At 45.4% G+C, this 27,745-nt stretch overlaps 1 protein-coding gene across 1 annotated transcript; it reads left to right on the top strand.

Annotated features, from left to right (window-relative positions):
* The first annotated feature begins 187 nt into the window (after window positions 1–187).
* Window positions 188–27,745, top strand: RFLNA (refilin A). Its single transcript, XM_033174508.1, has 3 exons — window positions 188–662; window positions 20,718–20,827; window positions 25,835–27,745. Exons 1-3 carry the CDS (start codon window positions 444–446, stop codon window positions 26,166–26,168), a joined length of 663 nt encoding a protein of 220 aa, XP_033030399.1. The 5' UTR covers window positions 188–443; the 3' UTR covers window positions 26,169–27,745.

The following is a 27,745-nucleotide window of genomic DNA, read 5'->3' as shown; positions in this document are numbered from 1 at the left end:
ACAGACGGGTGCCAACAGCAACTCCTCCATCAGTCCCAGCAGGCATGGCCAATGTCCAGGGATGATGAGAGTTGTAGTTCAGCAATATCTGGAGGGCCAAAGGTCCCCCACACCTGGGCTAGCCCAACTGGCAGTGTCTCACCTGGGTCTCAGGCAAAAAGGAAGACGGCTATTCTCCAGGTGTACTTGGAGATCTGCCCTCTCTTCTCCACTTTTGTTTTCTGTTTTGATGAGGAATGGTCTGTTCATTTCCACTTTCTCTCCTTCCAACAGGGGGCAGCTGGAGCCACCGGAGCCAGCCCTGAGTCACCCAAGGCAACAGGCGCGCAGGGGGCTGGCTGGCACTCCCTGTGCATGTACCACGTGCGTTTGCCTCCCTGCAGGAGGAGGTGGTGGGTTTTCCCCTGCTTGGCAGCCACAGCCCTCACTTCCCCACCCCAGTCATGGTGGGTCACCTGCAGTTGCAAGGAATGGAAGACAGCTTGAAAGAGAAGAACCGAGAAGGTTTGCTGGATAGCCCAGATTCGGGGCTGCCCCCCAGCCCTAGCCCACCTTTCTACTCCCTGTCTCCGGGCATCGTTGAAAATAGACCTGGGGGCAGCAGCTCTTCCACGGATATCCAGGGACATGGGCACAGGAAGGATGGCAAGGAGGGGAACGTGGTAAGAATTCATTCGCCTCTTGGGTGTCTTGAGTGCGCGTTACTGTGATTGCCCTGCTGTGTTTTGGAGAGCGGCCTCTTTGGAAAGAGTTCCACCCTGTGTGCAAAAGAACTTGCTTTATGCAGAGTCAGACCGTTGGCCCACCTAGTTCAGCATTCTTTACATTGACTGGCAGAGGCTCTCTGGGCCAGGGATTTCCCCCCAGCCCTCCCTGGTGATGCCAGGGATTGAACCTGGGCTGCTCTGCATGCGGAGCACATGTGCTGTTGCTGACCGATGGCCTTTCCCACTGCATGCTTTATCTCAAGCTTGGGCAGTGATGTCCTTTTGTAGCCTCAAAAGCCTGACCAAGAGATCTGTGCAATTCTACAGGCTGCTGCCTTAACACATTAACAGAGGGGCCTCTATGTAAGACAGGTAACCTGAGCTCCTTCATCAATCCACAAAAGTTATTTACCCATAAATAAGCTATTCTGGATACCCTACCAACGTATATTCTAGTGGGCCAGCAGAATATTTCCCCCCCCTTTGCATTGTCACCTAGACTTGATTTATACTCGCCACAGCTGATCAGGCAAGTGGATATGAACTTGTGTGTGTTGCATATTTACTCAAAGTGGCATGGACGGAGCTGCCAGCTTCTTAAGGAAAGGTAGATTATTTTGCTCTAGCAAAGAATAATGAGCTGTTGAAGTTTGTTTTCTAGAATGAATCACTCTGGAAGCAGATAATATCTTAGGGAGTGTTTTGCTGGAATAAATTAGAGGAGCAGTTCATTAGTTTCAGAGCTGAGTTGCAGGTGTGGTGAAATTTCCTGGTTGCCAAGGCACCTAGAAATGTGATGCTGCTAGCTTCTATGAACTGACGAGATTTGATTTAATTTTGCATATGTTTGGCAGCTTTAGGAACAGGAATTATTTTCCCTCCAGAGGAAGGGATGTTGCACACCTACAGTGCGTGGTTACTCAGAAATAAGTCTCATTGCATTTGGTGAGACTTGCTCCCAGGTAAGTGCATGAAGGACCAGAGCAGTGTTTCCCAAACTTGGGTCTCCAGCTGTTTTTGGATTACAACTTCCATCATGCTTAGCTACCAAGACCAGGAATGATGGGAATTGTAGTCCAAAAACAGCTGGAGACCCAAGTTTGGGAAACCCTAGATTAGACGTCTGTTTTGTGTTCTTGGTGGGAGATACATTCCATTGAGTCCGCCAGGTAGGCGCTACCTATGCATGATTCTACAGGAACTCATAAAATCTGCATCGTGCGTTGTGGGATGTGGAAATTTGCTTTCTGAGATCATGAGCATCTATCTTTTATAAGAAGTTTCCAGGTTTCTGGCCCTTAGTTGTGGAGATGGGATTGAAAGTGTGGTGCAATCTCATAAACCAGAGCAGTGACTATATCAGATTTCCAAAGGTTGAGTTATTCCTCTTGTTTTACATTAATTGTCCAGAACTCTGTATTGCAGGAGCAGGATTACTTCCTGGTAACTGATTAGGTAGAATTCAGCCTCCATGCTTTTCTTCTAGAAAGGTCTAGAAACATCCTGGTATTTTCAAATGGAGATGAACATTTATGGTGGGGCCTTGAATATCCCAGAGAGGGGCGGGTGCTGCTGACTGCCAGTGGGCTCTGATGATCCTGAATCAGGGTGGTGCTGGAAATGAATCCAGGGCACTGTTACAGCTTTTTCTTTTCTTTTCTTTTCTTTTTTGAAGATTGGATAGAATTTTTGGTGGCATCAACAAGTAGCTTTTTAAAAAGTAGGATGCTAGGCCTCATTGTCATGGAGGTAAAGAGCTGGAAGCGGTGTCTTTTGAAGGTTTTGAGAGGCTAAGAACATAAAAGTCCTGGGGAAAGCAGATGGAGAGGCATTTTTCTCCCTTTCTCATAAAACTAGAATCTGGGGTCATCTTACATTATTTATTCCATGTCACTTTCCACACACACAAACATGTCAGTGGCTGTTGGTCACTTCTTCTTATCTGCTGATTTCTCGCTCATTGTTTCTTTGGGAAGGCCAGGTCAGTTAATGTGGGGCTCCCTGGTAGCACGGAGTCCAGGGCCTAAGCAGCTTTATAATCAAGTTTTCAAACCAGTCCCTGACTTGTTTGTATGATTTCCTTTTTTTGCAGCTCCTTATCTCTATTTTATTTATTTACTAGCAGCTTCGTACCCGGCTTTGCTCCGGAATTCTGAGGAACCCAAAAACCAGTGGAGTTTTGAAAGGTTCCGTCCTCCATCTTGGTTCAAAATGGCATCTGATGTTACCCAATCATAAACCAAAGCCTGCTCCTTGGTCCTCAGGGACCATCATGCAAAATTTTGTTACCATACCTTTAGTGTCCAAATGCATAGCAAATGAGCAGCTTTCCAAAATATATAGTAATAGAGCATTACATGTATACCACATCTCCCCTCCAAAGAGCTGATGTTGGTTGTGTTCAGCATGAGTCCTACTCAGAGTAGACAGATTCAACTTAATGGTGGGTAGCACTTAGCTGAATATAATCCATGGTTCTTCTCCCAGTTCTCCAGTTTATCCTCATAGAGAGATTTGAAGCCTGCTCTCCCAGGCCCTAGTGCAACACTTAACTACTACACAACACTGGCTAGTTAAACTTCACCTCCTCTAAAAAAAACCCCACCATTAATTGTAAGCCATTTGTGAATGACTTGTGTGCGATGCTATAATCTAAGCAGCAGCCTTTGACTCACAAGCCAGTGAGCCTTGGGTGCTGACTCAGAATCCATGCCCAAGCAAGAAAAGCCTTGCGGGGCAGAAAATCTGAAGCAATTTTCTGTGCCTGCTTCTGGAGAGCCTGGAAATTCAGCCGCGGGTGCCAGTGTATGCTCTATTCTTGGCTGCTGCTGCTGCTGCCACAAGTCTCTCCTCACCCAACACCAGGTGACAGCAAATAGGCATGGCAGGGGCGCCACTGTTTGGGTTTTGAAACAGTTTCTGCTGGTGTAAGGCCATGTGAAAACGGAGCCCAGGATCTCTTGCAGCAGTTGCTGCCTCTCATTTGCGCACAGCAGGTCTCAGTCATTTGATTTTTTCAGGTAATTCGTATACCCTGCTTTTCTATCATTTGCAAATGGGATCTGCAACAAGTTGTAAAAGCGTAGAGGAACCCTGTTCAGTGTGCCAGCCAGCCAGCCAGCCAGCCACGCCCTCTTCCAAAATGCTCCATTGCATTCTTAACTGCTTTACATTTTCCTCCCCCCCCCCCCATCTTCACCAAACTAGCACAGAGTCCTGTGTTCACTGAGCTTACTCCATTCTCATCGGACTGTCCTTTTTGCAGGGGGTTGGGTAAGTTCACCTGCTTAGGTTGCTGCCCTGTAAAATATTATTTCTACTTTTGCAGACCATGAGTTTCTCTTGGGCGCGCAGATTCCTCCCTCATGTTTCTCAGTAGCACCGTTTTTGCTGCAGCTCTGTTGGCACTCACCAGCCGAGTTCACTATTATAAGGAGTGCTGTGTTCAGGGTGGCTAACGGTCTGGTTTAAAAACTACATCATAAAACATACACTCTTCCAATATCACCGTTAAAACAGGAGGAAGACTATCACAACAGATTTAGAATCAGCAGAAATAAATTGGCTAAAAAGTCCCAATTCAACAACACATAAAACTCCAACACCAGCAGAAGCACTTGGGGCTTTGGTACCCATCTAAATACCTGAAAGAGGAGGAGCCAAAAGGATCTTTCCAAGGAGGGAAAGCCAGAATTCTAAGGTCCACTGCAGAACATATCCTATCTTTTGCTCTTTCTGCAAAGTGGCACTAGCTATTTAAAACTAGGACAAGAGGGTGCAGATTAGGTGACTTGGTTTGCTCGGTGGTGGTCTGTAGGTTCTGTGGTCACCACTGTCGCCTAACAGTGATTGTATCTTATTTTGCAATCTTAAGCATGTAAATCCTCCTGAAATCAGTGGGACTTACACTCTAATCATTATGTTTAGGATTGTAGCCTTAATTTGGCTACCTTCATAGAACATAACTTGCAAAATGAAAGATAGCCTCTTTAATCTGCCAAAAGGGTCAAGAACTCTCATTATATTCATTTATATACATTGCATTTGGATTTTTATTTATTTTTTGTTTGTAGGAAGTTGTGTTTCTCTATGTGTCTCTCTAAATGCAGAGAAGAAGTGCTCCTAGTCTTCATTTTAAGACCCATTAAAGAGAAATGGGAAGAATGATTATAGCTCTGTCACTCTGGTGATCCCGATTGAAAAGTTTGGGGCAGTATTCTGAAATTCCTTTGGCAACTCTGCTTACAAACAAGAGAGAAAAGAAGATGCGGAGTACCCCCACTTTGCTGGTGGTGCCATAGTGTGCCTGTGGGGTAACTGGGCACTGCCTGCAGCTCAACTGCCCCCCCCATGTGCCCTGCTGGTTCCTCCAGCCAGCTTCCCAGCCAGGGTATGGCTAAGCATTGCCTGCTAGCCACTGCAGCCTCCTCCAAGCAGTTTCTCCCAGCTTACCTGCTGCTCAGGCAGGACTCCAGCCCATCTTTCCTCCTGAGTTAGAAGGAGTTCTGGAGTCTCCAGGCCAACAGCTGTGTCTTGTCCCAGCTGTTTCATATCTGGCTTATCAGGCCACTCTGCAGGGAGAGGAGGCTGCCTTTTGTCCTGCAGGTAGTTCATGCAGAGTTCAGACAGCATGCATTTAAAAAAAGAAAACATTAAATAAAAGGCACTCCATTTTCTGCTTAAATCCAGCACAAGAAGCATAATGGAGTTTGAAACCCACCAGACGCAATCCAAGGAGAAAAGACCTGGCTCTTAAAAAAAAGGTCTTCCCCAGGTGGTAAAAGCACCCAGAAACCTCCTTGGGGAGGGCATTTCAGTCAGGGCACCACCACCAAAAAGGCTCTCACCTCTTTAGGTGGGGAAACCAGGTCCAGGGCCTCTGATAAGAACTCAACGCCTGAGCAAGCTTACTCAGGAGGAAGCAACCTTTAAAGGTAGCCTGCCTTCAACAGTGGGCAGCAGTGGAATGCCATAGCTTCCTCCAGCAGGTTTCCTCCACGAATAGAAGAAGCTGCTTTTGAGTCACACCACTGGTTCATTTAGCTCAGTGTGGTCTCTGCTGGCTGGCAGCATCTCTTCAGGGTTTCAGACAGGGCTTCTTCTCCCCAGCCTTGTCCAGAGATGCCGGGGGTGCAATATGGCACTAACTGCATGCAATGTGTGCCCTTTACCATAGAGACATAGCCTTGCAGTTTGCAGTTATTTTGATCCACATTTAAGAGCCCAGGGACTGTGAGATATTTAATGTGGGTGAGACTCCTGCCCAGAATTGAACAGGACCTTCTCCAAGTGACGCATTGAGTTTTTCGGCCTACTTGGCATAACCGTGCCTCTCTCTGACACTACACTGTTATATGACACACCAGACACTTCTAGAGTCTGATATGACACTCTTGGATCATTTTACTTCTAAAGCAGCTCATAGTAGTGAAGCAATTTCTTGCTTGCGTGATACAAGTCTCCATTGTGTGAGGAAACTGGCTGCCATGCTTATATAATGTATATTAATGCACATTAAATAGACACGAAGGCACCATGAGCCTCCAGGGCCCATCTAAAAGGCTGTAGTTGTGCAGCAAATATAGCATTTTACTTGTGCTTGCAATGTTTATATGGGCAATTGCCTCAGAGCAACTACCAAGAATAAAAGTTGCATTGTGAAGAATCCTGGGGAATAGAGAAGAATTTAAATGTTTCTGAAAGTTATGGTGAAAGACTTAAGTTGCATATGAGTGAAAAATTTGATAATGCTTCTAAAATACTATAGGAAAATAAAGTGCATCTTTAATCCAATGTAAAAATATAAATTTGTAGTCAAAATAGAAAATTTCAAATATGATACAATGACAAATTGATTTGCCTATTCAGGTCAAAGGCTGATCAAAATCCATCTATGGCCAAAAGATGACAACTCCCCCCCCCCCCAGAGACCAGATGCATTTCAAACCAATTTATCTTCTTCAGTGGTCAAAATAAAATTATTTTATAGTATTTGGCCACAAGGAATTGGTCCACTAGGTTAGTTTGTCTAAACGATGTGGTGAGCTGGCCATTCATACAATGCAGGACCGTTGAAATTCCTATGCACATGTGGTACTAATTAGTACAGGAAGTTGTATTATGGTGGGGAGATTGAAGCAATGGCTCCCTATGTTTTTCCTTATTCTGTGTTCCAAACATGAATAAGGGTTGATGAGAAATAAGACTTGGTGTATTGCCTTCATCAGTATACACTGTCCCAAGTGCAGGATACCAGTTTCTAGGAATCATAGGTGGGCAGAGCACTGTTGCACTTGGGTCCAGCCTGCACGTGCCCCACTGGTATCTGTTCAACCACTGTGAGAACAGGATGCTTGCACTGGAAAGGCCATTGGCCTGATCCAGCAGGCTTTCCTTATGTTCTTAGAAGATGGCACAGACTTGCATTTAAAACACTGTTAAGCTACTATACTACTATTAAAAGTAGCAACTCATGGTAGTTGCCATGGCTTCTCTCAAAGCATCCTGGGCACTGTAGCTTGTTATGGGTGCCAAGAGTTGCTAAGGAGACCCCTATTCCCTATATAGCACTACAATTCCCAGAGTGGTTTAAAAACCAGTCTGTCTTCCCAAGGTACTCTAGAAATTGTGGCTTTGTGTGGGGAGGCTCTCCTATCAGCTCGTAGCACCTATAGCAATATATAGTTCCCAGGATGCATTGGGGGAAAGCTGTGACTGTTTAAAGTGGAATGAGAGTGCTTTAAATGTATGGTGTGGATGTGGCCTTGTTCTCTGTTGTTGAAGAGGACAGTAGTTGCTAGGAGTGGTGGACAGAAATGACAACAATGCAGATTTTGGCTAAACATCAGAACATCCTGATGTGTAAGAACTGTCTGGCAGCAGGACCGATGGCCCTGGAAAGTGGTGCACTCTTGTTCGCTGGAGGTATTGGAGCAGTGATTGGACCTGCCTCTCTCTAGCATCTCATGATATGATGCTGTAGCTGCATCATGCATTGCAGATTCACCAGGGGTCTGGACTAGCTGCCTTCCAGCATCCCTTCTACATTCTTTGATTTTAAGAAACTTGGGGAAGTGCTGGAATCTTGGCTTCCTTTTTTTTTTAAAAAAAAAGTTTCTGGCCCTCACAGTTGCAGAGAAAAGCATGAAAATAGGAAGACGGTTGAAGTGGCCAGGAATTAGAAGGGTTCTGGGCAGGTTTCCAGTGGGTCAGGGTGGGGTTTCTGTGCCTGGCACAGCTGTGTATCTTCTGCCCTTACTCTCCTGTTGTGCCTCCCTCCAGCCTTGCCAAAAACGAGTCAAATTCTGCAAATCCCCAGCGAAAATATACTATGCATTATAAGTAACTTTACGAAAATTTGCTTGGCTTTCCATAATTTATTCTGAGTGGCGCATTTGTGTTTCCTTGGCATGGATTTTGGATTCCTTGGCATCGGCTTTGGATACTTTCTTTGGCCAGAAGTACGCACAGCTCTGGAGCAGGAGACCACTTGTGTTGCTGGAATTTCGGGACTTTGCCTGTTTGTGGTTATTGAAAATGCCGGTGGCAGTTTTCCTTCAGAAATCTCTCTCTCTCTCTCTCTCTTAACCCATCTAGACTAGTCTGACTCCAATTCTGAAAACATACAATCCCCCACCAGGACTTCCTTTAGAGTCTAGGCTGGGTGCTATGCCCTTTTTCCTGTAAGATCAGCTGGTTAAAATCCAGAGCATGATTAAAAGGTAAGCTACCAGTCTTAGCATTCAAGGGAGAAGAAAAGCTGTTATTTCCTTCTGCAGCTGATTGCCAGCTGTGCTGCTGTTTTCCCATTGCAACCACTTTGTCTCATTTTTTGACTGCCAAAGAAAGAAGATTGGGATATTTTGGGATTCTATCAGACTTTCTAAACCAGCAGGGGAATGAGCAGGAGGTATATTGAAAAGAAAAGTTGAGGAGGGGGAGAGTAAAGGGAAACATTAGGAAGACTTTTTAATCATCAGACTAGGACAGCCATGGGGAAACATTGCAGGCGTTTGTGAAGTCTTGCAAATAAGTCTAAACAAGTAAGAATAATCCGAGTCCAGCTGCCCTAGTCTAAAACAGAGTTTCTCAAATGGCGACCTCCTACTTCTATTCAGATTATTTGCTGGAAGGTTGTGGAACACTTTGTTCATAAGGAACAGCACGTCCATCAGAGTAGAAAGGCAAGCCCACAGTTATTACAACACACATTTACACCATCATCATCATCATCATCATCATCATCATCACCATGCAGCCTTTTCCCCTGACAACTTACACAAAAAGTATATTAAATGGTCTGTGCAATTATTAAGTAGTCCACAGAGGGAAAGTTTGAGAAACCCTGGTGTAAAAGAAACCAGAAGCCAATGTTTCTAGGGCTTCCCATATGCTGTTGCCTGTGGTGGACATTTGCTTGCGGCAGGTACCGTAACCAGGCAAGTGGCTGTTTACAAGCATGAATTATTCTTAACTTCCAATTCATGTTGTGCGATCTGCAGGGAGGAAGGAGAGAAATTATGCTGCAGACCCTTGAACTCTGTATTCAGAGGGTCTCTATACCCACAAGGAGAGGGTCTACATTTATTTGGGTGTGTGTATACTTTTTACCTTGTGTTTCTGTGGCATTTTTTGTCATCAGGTTTGCTGACATGTTTTTGGGCAAACATTTTTCTGAGGTGCATTCGGCCACAAGGATGCTCTGTGTATTTGCTGTATGGGTTGAGTAGGCTACAAATGGCCATTCAGCTCATAAAGAAAGGAAAAACCACAATGTTCTGCTGCATTGTATTGCATCCTACAAGTTTTGTCAGTTCATAACTCTGTTGTTGGTTGTTTTTAGCAAGAAACAGGTGATGTCTGCTTAGTGAATAAAATTTGCTATGTTGCATTTTTTTTGCTTTACAGCTTCCTCGCACTCCTTTGCTGTGCTGAGAGGGTCAAATAACTTGTTCAGTTTCTCCTATACTTTCAGTATTTCTTTCTTTTTTCAAGAGATAAGTAGACACAGAGGGGAACAAGCACCTGTCCTGCTCCTTTCCCCCTCTCCCAGCAGAAATACATAACTAATTGGGGCTTCTAATCAGAACACTTATTCAACAGACTGTGTGTCAACCCAGATGGCCATTTGTCATGGATGCTTTAGTTGAGATTCCTGCATAGCAGGGGGTGGACTAGATGACCCTCAGGATCCCTTCCAACTCACCAGTTCTATGATTCTATGATCTTGCTTGCCCTCCTTTGCACACATTCCACCTGGTCAACATCCATCTTAAACTGTGGTGCCCAAAACTGGACACAGGATTCCAGGTCTGACCATGTCAGTATAGAGCGGTACTATGACTTCCTTTAATCAGGACACTATACAGTGGTACCTCTACTTACAAACGCGATCTGTTTCGGGGTGCCGTTCGCACCCCAAAAAGTCCGTAAGTAGAGCGCCGCTACTGCGCGTGCGCGAAGTGCGCAGATCGCTTCTGTGCATGCACGAAGCACGCAGATCGCTTCTGCGCGTGCACGAGGGGTGAACGGTTTGTCACGTTCGTAACCTGAAAAGCCGCAACGTGAAGCAAACGTAACACGAGGTATGACTGTACTTTTTGTGCTGATGCATCACACTTTTAAGCTTGTGGTCTACTAAGGTTCCTATATCCTTTTCATATGTGCAGATGTCAAGCCAGGTGTCTTCCATCATATATTTATGAATCTGCTTATTCCTGCAGAACCTTACATTTGTCCTTACTAAAATTCATTTTGTTAGTTTGGGCCCAGTTCTCCAATCTGTTAAGGTCATTTTGAATCCTGATTCTGTCGTCTGAGATATTGATTTATAAACTTTGTAAAAAGAAAACAATAGGCCGACCCTTCCATTAGGCAAGCTGAATCAATGGCAGATTTGTCCCTGCCAGCCCCTGCTCACTTGCCTTGCCATCTGGCCCAACCAACGGACAGCTGACACCACCCGCCCACCTGGCTCATGGCATTTTAGGCAAGATGGCCCAAGAGAGAGCTTGCAACTCTACTGCCTTTCCACAACAACCTTTAAATTAATTAAAGGGAATAAAAAACATTTCTTCCTGTTAAAATGAAATGTTACAGCCCTAATTTTTAGTTGACTAATGGATTACACTTGTACATTATCTAAATGTCAGCATAGGAACATTGGAAGCTGCTTTATTCAGAGCATTGGCCCATCAAGCTCAGTGTTGTCTACTCAGATTGGCAGCAGCTCTCCAGGGTTTCAGGCAAGATACCTTCCCAGCCCTATCTGGTGATGCCGGGGATTTTGAACGTGGGACCTTCTGCATGCAAAGCAGATGATCTACCACTGAGCTACAGCCCTTCTGCATAGAGCTCTTTGGAGACATCTTGGCACCATTTATTAAAATGTGAATTAAAACTATGGTTCATTCTTAGAAGGGAAGGCCATTTTAATGTCCTTCAAATTCTGAACTCTGCCAGTTAACCCCACCTAATTAATTAAAATGCTCAGTTACAAGCAAAACAGTGCATCCCACTCCTTGCTCATGCTTGTAACTAGGGTTGAAGGCAGGCCAGCACTAAGCAAGGTTGTAGTTCCCTTTTGGATACGATGCAAGAGACACACCAGAGAGGCTGTTTTCCATAACACTGTATATGTATACCAGCTGTTCTTTATAATTGCAGGGTAGAACAAGCTGCTTTAAAATGGGCTGAATGTGCACTTCCTCACCCACCCCAAATGAAAGCTCCTGGCAGAAGCCCAGAGGGGCTGATAGGAATGTGTTGAAGGAGGAAAATGGAATCATGAGCATTAAAAAACCACCTCAATCATGGATGTTGCAGGTGCCTTGGTCCATCAGTTCAGTGGAGCTGCCACAAGTTGGCCACAGGTAGCTGCATCAAGTGGGAGCCAGGTGCTGGTATTCATGGGTCAGCATGGGAAGGTCAAACCAGAGAGCAAGCCAGGAGTGACTCTGGTTACCCATGTACAGCCCCTGACCAATCAGGAAGTCTTTGGAGCCCTTCCTGTTGAGGAGAGTCAATGGTCAGCCTGGATAGGTCCTTCACTGCCTGGAAGATGCTACAGCCAGTGTTAGAAGCTCAGATATATAAGCTAGGTGACAAATGTATAAGCTATATATATATATAAGCTATATCAGATATATAAGCTAGGGTTACAGTCTGGTTTATTTAGTTGCCACTTTGGGGCCAGACAGCTCAAAAGTCGTATTTTCCAGGACAACTTTTTGTTTCCTGAAATTCATTCTGATTTTGTTGATAAAATATAACGGATAGAATTCTACAGGATGTGGTATTAGTACAGTATGTGAAAACAGTCCAGATCCAAGGATCCCCAGACATGCACCTCCAGATGGTGGAGATGTCAGGTGCCATCCTGGCACTTAGGCATCTTTACTTGGTTGCAAGCGGCCAATAGCCAGGGGCAAAATGTACCTGGCGAATTTAGAATGTGGCTGCAGCCTTTAGAAGATTTGTCCGTTTGGGCAAATGGGATACTGTCACACCACTCTCTGCCTGCCTTAACCCTCGCCCTGTTGCTTGGAGAGGAAAGTTCTTTCTTTTTGTTTTTTTGTGATTCAACTTTTAGGAGTGAGCTTTCTGGTGTGTGTATGCTGCTGGGAGGTGCTTTGGGACCTGTTTGTGGAAAGTGATGCAAAAGCAAAATAAGTAACTAATTAGTAATACAGTAATAATAACAACAACAGCAAAACAACCACAGTTTTATAGAATGAAGCCGTTTTAGTGCCTTTTGTTACCTTCAAGCTTTCTGAGTTGGAAGATGCAATTCCACCACTGACTACTTACCATCCAGATGTTTTGAACTTCAATTCCCAGAAGCTCCAGCCAGCACTGCCATCCAGAGGGCACCTGGTTGGGCAAGGCTGGCTTAGAGACTGATGTGTGGAGAGTCAGTGTGGTGTGGTGTGGTGGTTAATACATTGCCAAGAAACTGACTGAGTGACCTTGGGCCAGCCAGCCACTATCTCAACCTACCCTAACTTATAGGGCTGTTGTGAAGATTAGACAGCACATGGGTGCTTTCCTGAGCTTTTTTTGGGGGCGGGGAGAACAAAAATATAATAGTCAGGGTTGGAACCAACTAAACAACCCCAAAAGCTTTCCTCCAACCCTTTAATCATTTTGGTTGCCCTTTCCTGAACTTTTTACAGTTCCATGATTTTTGAGGTGCAGAGACTAGAATTCCCCAGTGCACCCATACTATACATTTGTTCATCATCATCATATTGGTTGCTTGATTTTCAATCTCTTTCCCAATGAACTCTAACCGTGGGATTTGGGCCATTCCATTGTCACGGGTGGGACACTTTGACCATGTTTTTTGGTATTCACACATGTGTAACAATGTAAATATACAAAAAAATTAACAACCAAAATTTAAACTATGTTCTTAATAAGATACTGAACATTTTACTATTTTTTTATTATTTTTATGGATATTTTTGACAATTTTATTAAATGTTAAAAGTGTTGTCACGGGTGGGACAAAAAAGGACATGGAGCTTGAGATAAGTTTGATTTATGGAAAAACTGTGAGTTGGGAGGTGAATCAATGATAAACTCAGCATATCTGTTTAAATCAATGTTTGTTGGTTACAACTATGCAATCAGGAATTAAGTTTAAGAAATTTAACAATACAAAATTAAGGAAAAAATGCTGTCACGGGTGGGACAATCATCAGAAAACTTTTAACTTGAACACTTCTGTGAAGACTACGTGGGTGGACTTTTGAAAAGAAGGTCCATAAAATAAACTTCTTTTGTCTTTAGCTTTTAAAAAAATGGTTAGACTGCACGTTTGGAATCTTCCTCACCAAAGTCCAGTGCTCATCTAGCATTCTTATCAGGCTCATTTTTCATGGAATGGCCCATTTGCCCTTTTCACATCAACTGCACCCTGGGTAGACATCCTGAGTAAGTCACTCTCAGTTTAACAAGGATTCTTGTGAGCATAACATAAGAGGTGAGAGCCACATTTGTTACCTTCAGCTTCTGAGTGGTAGGGGCATGATAAAAAAACACAGTACAAAAAGTAAATAAATATATACCAAGGCCCCTGATTTGAGATCACCCATCCCTGAGGGCTGGGCAAGGAAGCCTGGAGGGTGGTATTCAGCCCTGAGCCTGAACATGCCCTTCCTCTGACTAGGGCAGCGGGTGAAATTGGAATTGCGTTCATATGTAAAGGCAAACCTACCTAATTTGCACATTTCAAAACTATATGGGGACCAAAACACAACAATTCTTCAAAGTTCACACTTCTTTGAATTTAACCTTGCAGTTCGCCAGGCAGGTAATATGAATAAAAAAGCATATAATGGGAGTGACATGTCCATAAAAATGCTTATATTAGTGAAAATAACATACAAAAATGCATTATTTCCACAATGCCATTGAGTAAAGGGCCAGTTTTATGGTCCCTGGCATTGGAGGCTGCTGCATTAGGGCAAATGGGGCACTGCCCCACTGATCTCAGTCTGCCCTCAGCGTGTGGCCCACCAGTGTGTATGCTCTGACTATCATTGGTTCTAGCTCTGCCTGCCATTGGTTCTAGCTCCACCTACTAGTGGCCTCCCTACCTTCTGTCTTACCAGTCCACAGATGGCACACTGCGGACCTCCCTGTCTGTAGGTGGAGATGGTCAACCCCAGAGACCTTTATGTTGATGCTACTGGAAAAGTGGTGTGGAAATATAAAAGGTAAAGGGACCCCTGACCATTAGGTCCAGTCGTGTCCGACTCTGGGGCTGCGGCGCTCATCTCGTGTTACTGGCCAAGGGAGCCGGTGTACAGCTTCCGGGCCATGTGGCCAGCATAACTAAGCCGCTTCTGGCAAACCAGAGCAGCACACGGAAACTCCGTTTACCTTCCCGCCGGAGTGGTACCTATTTATCTTCTTGCATTTTGACGTGCTTTTGAACTGCTAGGTGGGCAGGAGCTGGGACCGAGCAACGGGAGCTCACCCCGTCACGGGGATTCGAACTGCCGACCTTCTGATCAGCAAGCCCTAGGCTCTGTGGTTTAACCCACAGCGCCACCCGCGTCCCTCAGTGTGTAAACATAGTATTTGCCTAAAGCAGCATATACTCAGCAAGCGAAAGTCTGCCATAATAAAAATTCCCTTGCTGACCTGCGAAAGACTGCTGCAGAGGGAGCCATCCACACATCAGTGGGCCAGGTGTTCCATAGTTACTGGTGCAGCCACTGAGAAGGCCCTGTCCCTTGTTGCTGTCAATGCTCCCTCCACCCTGGATGGGATGTAGAGAAGTTTGTTGTTCCTCTCTCCTTCGCAGCGGATCCTCAGAGAAGCTCGATTTACAATCTCCCATGTGGCATTTTTGCCCCCGACACGTTACCTTCATCATGCTCATTGTTAAAAGCCTCAGGGGCACAGGAGTATCTGATCAAAATGAAAATGGCAAAAAGGCAGTTATTTTATTTCAGCCATGTCAGAAAACCCACTCTCCTGGGCCCTCCCCATACGGTTTTCATTGATGTAGCAAAAACCCAGAAACATCTGTGAAACAGGGATGGGCTTGTTTGCTGAGCTCAGCAGGAGGGAAGCTTGCGGTTCAGCTCGGCTTTGCCTCCTTGCAGGTCCTTTAAAAACAAAATGCCAGAACAAAAAACCTTGGCTCTCAGAGAGCTCTAGCTGGGCAGGCAAGCAGATGGAAAGGGGCAAGGGGTGTGTGTGGGGCAGGCAGGCAGAGGCAGGGGAAATAGCCAGGAAGGGGTGGTACGTAAAACCAGGCCTTCACCCAAGAGTATGTGTTTGTGGGTCAGGAGGTGGGTGGGGGGGAGACAAAGACAGAAGCTGGATTCAGACAACCAGTAATTTCCTAACCCTCAGATGTTTTTACAGTCACTTTGGGGGTGGAATTCACTAGAACTGGGAATGAGTATAACTTATAAGTATAACTTATGTGGGGGACGACTATTTTTTGTATGTTATATGAAAATGTTTAATTGTTATATGATTTTGTCTTTTTTATGGTGTAGCATATTTATGTTACTGTTTTTAAACATAAATTGCTTGGAGACCTTTTTAGGTAACAAGTGACTAAAGATAGATCGTAATAGCAGAAGAGCCCAGTGTGACCAGATCAAAAAGTCACCGTTGGCTATATTTATTATAATATTAAGGAAATGTATAGATTGCCCTTCATTATCCAGTTACCACAAGGTGCTTTCCAACATGATATATACAGACTAGTCATATCATACAGTACTATAAACTAAAATCCAGTTTACACCAATTACAGGTAAGCAGCAGCTGATCAGATAGACTAAAGTCTTAAGCACCAGCTGAAACAGAAATAAATTAAATATTGTATTTCCAAAAGCTCGGGAGATCAGGTGTGTTCTAGCCATGTGTCAAAAGTTTAGTCAACGTATCTATTATCTATGCCTCTAGTTCTTGTTTTTAATCTGTAAGCTGCCTTGAGTCCCATCAGGGAAAAAGGCAGGGTATTTAAAAATATATATATAATAAAAGGGGTGTGTGAGTTCTTCTACAGCTAGGGCACCAGTACAGAGTAGGCCCTGTCCCTACCTTGCTGGGTTCATGGCCCATCTCAGTCTATAAAGGAAGAGGTATCAAATACCTGGACATTTGGTGCTTTATAAGCCAAAACCAACATCTTGAATTGGGCCTTGTAATATAGACTCAGCCAATGCAGACCCTTTGTGCAGAAGCACTTTGCCAATGCTCTTGTGGCAGCATTAATAATGATTGCTGAATATTGAGGAATACCTTTATGTGGACTAGTGGCTGGTGAATTTAACTTTTTTTGAGCAATCCATCCTATATAGTAAGAACTGGGCAGCAGGATTGACATTTGCAGCGAGAACATATTATGATTTAGATCCCAGTCTTCAAATATAAGTTGCACGGTATTCCTCTGATCCAGGAAGCCTTGCGTACATACTGCCCACTCAGAGTGGCAATATTTTTCGCAAGTCACTTTGGGTCACTTATGTGAGGAAAGCAATTAATAAGTATGGTAAATTATTGTCACTGTTCTATATTAGCTGGAGACCAGCTTCTTTTATATGCCACCTCTCCATCCATTTTATCCTGTGAAGTAGGTTAGGCTGAAAGTGATGGGCACAAGTGAGCTTCATGGTTGAGCAAGGGTTTGAACCTGGATCCCCCTGGTTCTGCTCTGCCACTCTAACCACTACACCACACTGTCTCTCTCCTAGTCCATTCTGCTTCCAGCTGTGGCCAGCCAGGTACTTCTGGCTTACAAACACTGTACAAAAGGCACGACCCTCCCTAGCAATCGCATTCAAAACTGTGCTCTATCTGTCTTCCGGCGGCGACGCAATCGCCGGGTGGTCGAGGGCTGCTTCGGGTCCGAAGCGCCCTGTCCATCCCGGGGGTTAGGAGCCCCGCTACCGCAAAGCGGGGCTCCGGTTGGGGTGCGGGAAGAGCGTCCCGCACCCTGGGCTCCCCGGCAGCGCCCGCGGAGGCTCCGAACCCTTCCCTCGCTCCCCCTGTAAAGGGGGAGTGGGGGTGAAGGGACAACGGAGCCGGGCTTCGGGGACATGCCCCAACCGGGATGCAAATGCGGCGACAAAGCCCGCGGTGAGCGTCTAAGTTCTACCTTTGAAGAATGGAGCTAAAGGAACCCGGTGGTCGTGAGTAAAGAATCTGATTAGAAATCGGCTTTTGGAACGATCCGGGGGGAAGGAGAAAGGCAGCCTGCCTCCCTCCCTTCGAGCTTAAGAATCTAACCAATTTGAGTGATTACTGCTACAGAACTGGCTACAATGTATTTAAAATTGACACATGAGACTGGCAAACTCTTTTTTCGGGAAGCTAACTAGAGGAAAATATTTCCATTTAAAGTTGCGGTATTTGCGCTCCAGCTCAGGAAAATGGCGACGAACAAAGAGGGGAGCAGAAATATGACACCCACTTCCTCCTCCTCTGCCAGCATGCTGGGTTTCGTCCTTGAACTGGTATTGAACTCTGGACTAACGGATGAACAGAGACTCACTGCCTTGAAGGTGGAACTGCTTTGTAGAAAAGTCAAAGTCTTGTGTGGGGGTCTGAAATGGAACCAATTGCCCACAGAGGAGGCTTTTAAAACTTTTGACACTTTGGAAGAAAGCCTTGCCAAGGAGCTGAGAGGGTGGATGGAAAGATGGAGAGAAATGAGTGAGCTACTTCGGAGAAGAAATTCGCTTTTTGGGGGTGGCAGCCCCAAGGCGACGTCAAGATTTCTTATATCCAGTCCCCGAGGTGTGAGCTCGGGGGCCAGGGACAGAGAATTAAGGTATCTACAAGAAGAAAAGGAATGTTACAAAGAACCGAAGAAGCTGAGAGATGATGAGATGGACACCTCTGAACTCGTGGCAAGGAGAGGTTTGGACTGTGCCTGGATCTGTGGACGTTTGGAGAGGGAAGCTACATGGAAGTTCAGTGCTGATGCCACCAGGAGAAGAATAATGGACAGAGGGGGTGTGGGGTGAAGCATTAAGTAAAACTTAAAGTAGCCTGATATGGTAAATTGAAATCGGAGGGTGAATACTGTCAACAATATTTTGTGATATTTTTTATTTGAACATGAAAGGAGATATTTCAAGTTTTTATGTTATTAGCAGTAATCTTAAGGATAGAAGAGATAGATTTGATGCGAATGATTTGCGAAGATCTGTGAGGTGGAGTATTAGTAAAGTGAATTTAAGTGGATTAAGTTTATGGATTAAGAGGAGCAAGATTAAGATGTAGATTAAGATAAGAAATCGATAAGAATAAATGAAGAAGAATTATGACGAGGTACTATTATGATGATGCATTCTTAGTAAAATGTTGAAGATATAATTGAATGTAACTATACAATTGAATTTAATTTCTTTTTTCTTTTTTCAGGAGAAATGGTTATAAAATAGATTAAGGATATAAATTCGAAGGTGAAAAGGCAGGGGAAGTCAATGGTCAAGATATGGAAATAGAAATTTTTTTTTTCTTTTAGAAAGATGCAATAAGAAAACTTGACATTGTTTGTATTTGTTTTATTTGTTTTGCATTTGTTTAATTGTAGGTGTGGGTGTGGGTATATGTTGTTATAGAAAAAATGCCAATAAATTCTTATAAAAAAACAAAACAAAACTGTGCTCTATCTGAACATGGAAGTTCCATGGCTAATGTCTAGTGGCCCCCATGAGAATAGAGAGTATGCGACCAAACTATGGATGCGTGTCAGAAATCTAGTTTTCTGCAACTAAGACAGAACTTAGGAAGCTGCCTTATACCAAGTCAGAACATTGGTCCCCTTAGTTCAGTACTGTCTACACTGACTAGCAGCAATTCTCCAGGTTTTCAGAGAGTGGTGATTCCAAGCGCTACCTGGAGATGCCAGGGGTGAAACTGCAACATTTTGTGTTCTGCTCCTAAGCTATGGGCCTTCCCTTAAGCTGTGTTGAGAGTAGAGCCATTTGTGCACATGTTCCTTTCATAAGCCTAGCTCCTTTGGATTTCCACAATGGGTCCTCCTTAAAAGAAAAGAAAGGCTGGTTGTCTGAAGGCACTCGGGGCTCATCCAGACTCCCTTTTCCACCGTGCTCTCCAGGCACAGGTCCACACTTTGAAGCTCTATGTCTGCGTGAGGTTTCTTTTTGGTCCTGGCACTTTCCCTGGGGAAACCCATGTTTCACCACTGGATCAAAGCAAATGGCAATGCATGGAAGATTGCCTTTTGCTCTAATTCAGCAGTAAAGTGCAGGTTTTTTTGGGGGGTGGGGAGGCTGGGATGAAAAAGAAAGTGCAGCACCAAAGGAAGTCTGAAAGAACCCCCAGAAAAGAAGTATGTTTTGGGCGTGTTCCAACATTGGAGCAGCCAAGGCATGTGACCCTTTGGAACTGACAAGGGGCTCGTCCACACTTCCTCTTGTCCCTTGCTTAGAAAGCATTGATCTGAATGGTTTCCCACTTGCCCCTTACTTTCTAGGCATGGGCCCAAGTGGTTTAGCCTTTACCCCACTGTTTCCTCCTGGAAAACCCACTCTTTTGTGATAAATTGGAACAAACTGCAGTTTGCAGAAAATGCAATTGCTGTTTGTTCCAATTCAGCACTAAAGATCAGGTTTTCCTGGGGGAAAGCAGTGCAGCAAATGGAGGTGTGGATAATAATAATAATAATTATTAATATTGTTATTTATTTTAAAAAATTACTGCCCTTCATCCATAGATCTCAGGGTTGTGCACAGCATAAAACTACAAGATAAAAACACAAAATGCACAATCAAAACTAGAACAAAACAATAATCCCCCTCCCAAGCCCAAAGAGTATTTGTAGAGCTGATTATGTAATGGCACACCTCCAGATGACACAGATTGGAGCATCCACAAGTTCAGATAGACGAGGTTTAAAAAGTCAGCTCATGTAACCTTCACAATAAGAAAAGAGTTGTGTGAATTAGCACTTGCTTTCATATACATCAGTTTAGGAGCAGAGTTTATCCCTGTGGTGCTTCCAAACATCGAATCTAGATATACTTCTGCATTCTGCATCCTGGAGCACTGTATGCATATTTAAGCCTTCTTGATCTGGACCTCTGTTTCCTGATGTTGTTCTGCACTGATTTTGAGGTGGAAAGCTAACTTGAAGCATACCCTTGTACACATCTGTGTTCTATTAGGAACATAAGAGCCCTGCTGGCTCAGACTAGCATCGTGTCCTCACAATTACATGCATGTGAGAAGCCCACAAGCAGGGCACTGTTGCAGTGTGAAATGTTTCCCAATTATACACATGTTGTTTCTGGAACTGGCATGCGTCTGAGCTGGCCTGTATGATTTGTGAAAATTGTGGGTGTTCATAGGGACTAGGGTGCTTGTGAGAATTAAACAGGTCCACAGCAATGGCTTTTCTTACCTATGCTTAAAACTAACCTCATATTCAACTGTAAACATCTCAGCAGGCTCCAGATTCCTCATGTGTTTCCATTTTGTTCTTCCTCCCCTCCCCCTGCCCTGTAGATCCCTTATCTTCTTCCGAATGCCTCCACATCAGAAATAAGGCCTCGGATGCACCCTGTGTTTTTTGGTGAAAGCATAGAGGTCAACCCCGAACCGGCACAGGAAATTAGGTAACGTATGGGCTTCCTTTTGTGTTCCTACTTTCTCCTGCAAAAGATTAGTGGTGTTTATGAATGGGTTGGTGGGTGTTTTAGCCAGAGCTGTGGGTGGGGTGAGGGGAAGAAGGAATGGCTGAAATTAAAAAGAGTGAATGCTGTAGAATAATAGGAGAGTGTGAGTGGGGTGAGGGGTGGGGAGATGGAGGGGTCACCGCTTAGATCTCACATTGAATTCATCTCAGATCTGAGGCAGAAAATCACTGCCAGCTGTTGAGCGGCCTAAACTCAGTGAGTTGGTGGTCTTAGCTCAGAGACAGCCCATGTGATACCCTCCAGATGTTGCTGGGCCACAACTCACGTCCCTTCTGACCCCTGGCCATGCTGGCTGGGACCTGGTGGCAGCTGCAGTCCAGCAACACCTGGAGGCACCGGGTTGTCTCTCCTCGTCTTAGCTCAACTCACAATGGGTGGGAAAGATTTCTGTTGAATTTTTCCTTGCTTGCCCTGGCTGCTTGCACCTATCACATCTTTCATTTGGCTGTCCATTCTTTTTTCAATGCTCAATTATTGTGGGTGGGTAGGTGGGTGAAATGAATGGGTGCTTCATGAAATCCACATGATCCAGCTCCTTCCAGTTTTGGCCAAATTTCCCCCTCTAGATTTCCAAAACACTAGCTAAGGGGGGATCACAAAAGGTCAGGGGACCAGCCCCCAAATCCCTTGTCCCTCACACCTCTGTAATTTGTAGGCTGCCTGGTTTCCTGAATCTCCTTTTGCTGAGCAGAGTTAGGTAGGGGCCTGCATTACAAAGCTGACTTGGGCGTTGTTGAGCTACCCAGGCTGGCAAGTCGCTGGATTCCAGTTCCCATCAGCCCCAGCCAGCTGAGGATGGTGGATGTTGTAGTCTCGAAACATTGGGAGGGCTTCTGCCTCTGTGTAGGAGATGGGCCTGTGCTCTCAAGCAGGTGGAACAAAGAAGTAGGATTGATACGGTATCTTGTGCTGCTGTAACCTGCCATGGGGAAAGGGGCAATACCGTAAATCTAACAAATAAATAAAAACAATAGCTAGCACACTGCCAAGAGGGCCACTTCAAGATCGTATAGGAAAGCAAGTGTAAGAGACTGAGCTGTGCAGCAGGACAGCCCTGGTCCATGAACACAACTCATTACATGGCCCTAGGCAAGTACCATCAATCCCAATCTCTGCTGGAAAAGAAAACCAGATGTGTGGTGCCTTTCTCATGTCTTTTGTAGCTTACAGTGTCCTGGAGGAGACTGGCTGGCTGGCTGGCTAGATCTATGAACTAAAACACTCTTGCTTGGAGGCAGGGCAGTGGGTGCTGGTCTGTTAAGGGCAAATGGGGCACTGCCCCATCAAGTTCAGTCTGTCCTCAGCCAGTTCTCAGCCACCTGCCTTCTTACTTGCACCCAGTCCAGCGGGAAGGAGCTGCCTCTCAGCTTCCTCCTCTTCAGTCTCAGTCTACAAACAATTTGTCTCAAAAGTGATTTACTGTTTTCAAAAAAGCTTCTTGTTGGCCTTCCTGCCTCTTCTGCCTTACCAGCCATCACTGAAGTGAGGACATACTGCAGTATTTGTTGAAGTACACACCTGTGATAAAACCTTTCATGGTCATCCCAGGTGTCCGCTGGGCTTGGGCATTTTCACAGCATTTAGGGCCAAAGCTGTGCCAATCAACAACACTGCTAACCCAGAGATCCCAAGATCTTGGTTTCTCCCTTTGGATGGTAATGAGCAATTTAGCCATTGCTCTAATGATGGCTAAGAACTGCTCTGACCTCTCACCCTTTGGGAATTCTTCTGATAGGTAGAGATTACCACCCCCATCTTCTAGTCTTTCTGTCTTATGCTGTGAGGGTTTAAGTTGTGTGCTGAGGGGTAGAGTTGCCCATCTCCTACTTCCATGTTTTTGGAGTCTCCTCCAGTGCTCTGGTCAGATTCTTTTCGTGAGGGTCTCCAGTCCTAGCAAAGCCCAACCATATGTGGGCATGACAGTAGTGGTGACATCAGACTCTTGTCCTGATGGGTGATCAGGGACGTCTTAGCTATTGAGGCTACTGGTGCAAGGCGCCACAGCCTGAGGAGGGTGCCTGCGCCCTTCAGCCCCGCCGGCAGCGCTGCTCTCGCCCACCTCTTCTCGGGCTGCGGACGCGGGGAGGCCGTCGGCAAGCCTCCCGTCAGCGCTGCAGCCAGGGCTCCCTGGATGGCAGCGCTGCGCTGCCACTTCGGCCGAGCAGGCGGAGGTGGAGCACAGCTGGCAGTGTCCCCATCCGCCCCTCCACACCCTCCGGCTGCCCACCGCGCCTGGCCCTGCCCGGCGGAGCGCAAAGGGCGCCGGAGGGATCCTTGCGCCAGGGTGCAGGATTTACTTAAGACGGCCCTGTGGGTGATGCTCATCAGTGAATGGCAGTGCTGAATTTTGCTTTTAAAGGCAAAAATGTAAGGTTAAGTTCAATTGTTGTTGTTTTTTTTAAGTGGGCCAAACTTCCAAAACATTTTAAGGGAAGCCAATGTGGTTTTGATGCAATGAGTGACATTTCTCATTTGGGGTTCTTCTCAACCTTCTTTTGGTGCTATCCAGTGATGTTCTAGTGGTTGCTGGTGTGCAGAAATGCTGCTGCAGCTTTCTGCCCAGTGTCAACGCCACTCATGCACCCAACTTTTAAAGAGTAGCCTTTGAAATTTCAAGACGCCACTGACAAGGATGTTTTTCCAATTGCCATTGAGGGCTCCTGCTGTCTGCACCAAGCAACTTGCTGGCCTCTGAGCTTAGCTGTGCAAAACTCATTAAGCAGATTGTGTTACGTGTGCCGTTTGGTGGGCCAAGCCTCCTCCAGGGCGTTGGCAAATGCCGTGTGCCACACCCAGCGTTTAATCTTTTTATACACAGAGCTGCAAATTCCTCAGCTGCTGCTGGTTGCGCCTCCAAGATCTGGAAGCATCAAACCATGTAAAACCCCTACGGCAACCTGGCAGCGGGATTCTTTGCGTGTCCCTCCTGCTTCTTTGAAGACAGAGATGCTTTTCGCAGACTATAAAAGCTGCTTCTTCAAGTTGGGTGTGCAGTGAAAGAATGCAAAAACTAACAGAGATGTATCTAGATATCTGTTTGCAAAGTCTGTGCCAGCTTTGGCTAATATTTTAGGACACTTACTATAGACACAGAGAGACAAGCTAGATATTGAAATGCCAGATTTGCAGGGAGATGTAGGTTTTTTCAGTTAACTCCCCACCCCTCCAAGACACAAATCCGACAAATTTGACAAAAGATGTGTAAGTGGAGAAGACTTGATGAAAATGTGGATTCCAGCCTCCAAGGTTTCCTTACCTGTTAGCTGCAAAAGCAGACTTGATGACTCTATTCTGGTGTTTGCTTATGAGCAGTGCTGGCGTAAGGGTATTTTGTGCCCCAGGCAACCTCTGAGTCACTCCCCCAATAAGCAACTCATAAGCAATTGTTCTGTTCCAGAACATTTTGGTTCCATCTCTCATTAGTTTCCCTGCCGACTGCCCTTCAAACATGGAAATGGCTCAAACATGGAACTGGAATAAAGTGAGAAGAGGAGGAGATACTATCATTTTTTGGCAGCAGGGGATGAAATGGCAAGTCCCTGCCCTGAGCTGCTACCTCAACTCCCCCCACCCCCAAATATAGGGCAGAATCGGGGCAAGGTGCCATTTATTGGTCCTCCATGGCTCTGTATCAGGTACGGTGTCCATATGAGAGAGAGGTACTGAGTCCCCCCCCCCCTCAAAACAACAACAACACTTGAGCAGATGCAGATTGGCAGTAGCTCAGGATGGGGGATATACAACTGGTCCTTCCAGTAAAATATTTGCCAAAGTTTATGGGTGTTGCGATTCAAATGATGTGTGTGCGCTGCGTCATGTGATCAATTATGTGGGGCAGGGCTAACCCCCCCCCAATATTTTCTTCAAGTTGGCACCACACCTGCTCTCCCTCCCTGTAGAGGTGGCTTGCAGGACCTGCCCCGCCCCCGCTGCCAACAGATCCCTAATTCTGCTGGGCTGGTCAGGCTGCAACCACTGGCTACATTTGCCTAATCACATACAGTGGTACCTCCGGTTGTGAACGGGATCTGTTCCGGAGGTCTGACCGAATCCCAAGGTTTTCACAACCTGAGGATCACTGTTATATGCATGTGCGCGGGGGGTAGACTGCTTCTGCACATGTGTGCGCGGCAAAACACTTCCGGGTTTGCTGCTTTCACAACCTGAAGTTTACGTTACCCGAGGGTAACCCGAGGTGCTACTGTATAAGCAAGTATTGCTGAATTTCAGGAGCCTTGCACCGCAAGCACTCTAGCATGGGTGTAGCCAGCTGCCCCCCATCAAGTAAATGAATAAAAATACTTAACTAACTTACCTGTTGTGTCACAGAGAACTTTGTTCCCCCCCAACATAACGCCTCCCCCCCCCCAAAAAAATCCTGGCTATGCCCATGAACTCTAATCAGCCATCCCTGCTTCGCACAAGCAGTAAAAAGGGCAGGATCAGGCCCCAGCCGGCGAGACTCAGCTCCAGTGAAACCCTTGTGAGTTTGCAGCCCTAAACATCCTTTATCCAGACAGGGGAAAGCACCAACTCTTGTGTGACTCTCACAAGACTTGAAGGGGGCGGGCAAAAACAAGTGCTGCAAGAGTTGCTAGGAAGTCCATTTCCTGCCATACACAATTTTGGGGGTTGTGGGCTGATCCTGCCCCTTTTCCTACTTTTTATGCCATGCCCCTATGGCAGCCATTTTATGAGTGGGACCTATAGCACTTTCTCAATATTCCAAATGTGCTCACAGGCCCCCCAAAACTTGCAACCCAGGGTGAGATATGGTTGCGTCTTGTTGGAGAGCAAAGGGCTCAGCCAAGGAGGGTGTAATTGCTGTGGGGAATAGGATGTGGGTCTTGGGTTTGATCAAGTTGGGGCTGAACTGAAGTTCTTGTGCGTGACTTCTTGTTGCCCCCCCCCCCTTTTAAATTTCAGGTGCAACTCTGAGGTAAAATATGGCTCTGAGAGGCATTACAGGGATGATGTTTTCTACTGCCCAATGCCCACTGTCACCACTTACAGCGAGACCGTCATTGCTGCCCCCAACTGCACATGGCGAAACTACAAGTCCCAACTCATCTTTGAGCCCCGCCAGAAACCCCTGAGGTTCCAGAGTACAACAATCATCTTCCCCAAACATGCCAAGAACATATACCGGACCACACTCAACTATAGCCTTGGTTCTGCCAAAAGATGGTTTGCCTCAAGTGTGCAGCTAGAGCTTTGTGAGGAGAACAGTCCCTGCCTTGTCTACACAGAAAACGTTTAATGCAGTGTTTTGTTTACTGAAGAACTCTTGACTACAACATCAACGTAGGCCTACGCTGGAGGAGAAGCCTTTTAAGACTTAATGGCCTTTGGCTGAGGGCATCCATTAAATGGCTCCAGGATCATTCATTTTTCACACACACAGGCTTGGATATGCACAAGTCCAAGTGGCTTCCTTGCTCCTAGAAGCAGCTGAGGGAGATATTCTCATGTGCTGAAGCAGCTAGAAGCTGGTTTTGGTTCGCCTCAGCCTCGGATCGAACCTCTTTAATTAGCACTTGAATGCATTTTCAGTAGTGGGGGCCTTCCGTTACTTGGTTGCCATTTAGAAAGCTTACTGTAGGGTAGCGTGTGGGCCCTCTGTAGCATGTAGGATGTAGCCAAATATATCCTTAGAGAAAGTGATTGTTTCACAGAAGATCATCTCCAGTTTGGCAAAGACTTGGCTTTGCAAAGACATCAGGTAGATCATGGCAGGCAGTTCTTAGTCATATTAAACATTAATTTTGTCCTGGGATCTTAAGTAGAAGCCCCAGCACAATAGATAGAGCTGGAAAGACAAAGGGCATCGTTTTTGCCAATGAGCAGGAGTTGTCAGATCACTGCTGCACAGGGGCCATTCGTGGAAACCAGGCATTTACAGTTGCTTCGCAACCAGCTGCCTTTATAAAGGAAGCCAACAAGAAGATTCCTTGGGCAACTGCCTCCTTGTGTGGATATAACATATGGAAAATAGCTGAACGTATAGTTGAATGTGAACTCATTCCTTCAGGAGGCTGCATTTTTTTTACTTTTTGCTAAAGAATTGGAAGATAATAGCTTTTTAAAAGACAGTGTTTGAGACCAAAGGCCTTTTTTTTTTTACTTTCTGGAATAAAGGACCGTAAAACCCGGGCCAAGATTTCCCGAAAGGGAAGCTTAGCTCTTTAGGGGTATGAGGAGGGGAAATGACATTTGTTCGGATTTGCAGATTCAGAAACCTAATAAACCTGAAGTAAATGGATGAAACAGGAAGTGACTGTATGGACAACAGAATGAAGGGAAGGGACTTGAAAGCATTGGCTTAGTTGTGGAAGCAGTTGTTAAGTTAATGACAATTGTGCATACAATGCACAATTGTCTTGATTGTCATTATACATACTGCTTTTAAGGGCTGTCCTTTCGAATGGGGAAAGGTGCATGGTTAAACAAATTGTGCATCTTAATGTGCAACGATTATTACATATCCATTATGCTGCTTAAACATATTTGTTCTTTTGAATGGAGGAAATAGTGCATTTAAGTCAACTGCACATGTACCTTGCAACCATTATGCAGATTTTTTAAAGTGATGCTGGTCTTATTGAAGGCAGAAAAGTTCATGAAAATAAATTGTGGGTGGGTGGGTATCATATAGCTCCTATACAGGAATGGATTCTTCTCACAAACATCTTGCTGTTCTTTCTGCAATGCTGGCTTGTTTTTCCCGACTTCAAGACTAAAATGCAAGTGAGACCCAGGCCTTAGTTTGTTTATTGCAACAGCTATTGCCTCAAAACGTTACCATGGTGAGTGATGGCAAATGTCGTTTGAACCTTT

Source organism: Lacerta agilis, chromosome 17, assembly GCF_009819535.1.
Source record: "Lacerta agilis isolate rLacAgi1 chromosome 17, rLacAgi1.pri, whole genome shotgun sequence".
NCBI classification, from domain to species: domain Eukaryota; kingdom Metazoa; phylum Chordata; class Lepidosauria; order Squamata; family Lacertidae; genus Lacerta; species Lacerta agilis.
This window is presented reverse-complemented; position numbering and strand designations above follow the sequence as displayed.

Bases quoted from the DNA above. Each gene is read 5' to 3' on its own strand.
- RFLNA (XM_033174508.1), top strand. From the start codon at position 444: ATGGTGGGTCACCTGCAGTTGCAAGGAATGGAAGACAGCTTGAAAGAG. The intron at 663-20,717 runs GTAAGAATTCAT...CCTGCCCTGTAG, and splicing joins ATGGCAAGGAGGGGAACGTG to ATCCCTTATCTTCTTCCGAA. The intron at 20,828-25,834 runs GTAACGTATGGG...TTTAAATTTCAG, and splicing joins GAACCGGCACAGGAAATTAG to GTGCAACTCTGAGGTAAAAT.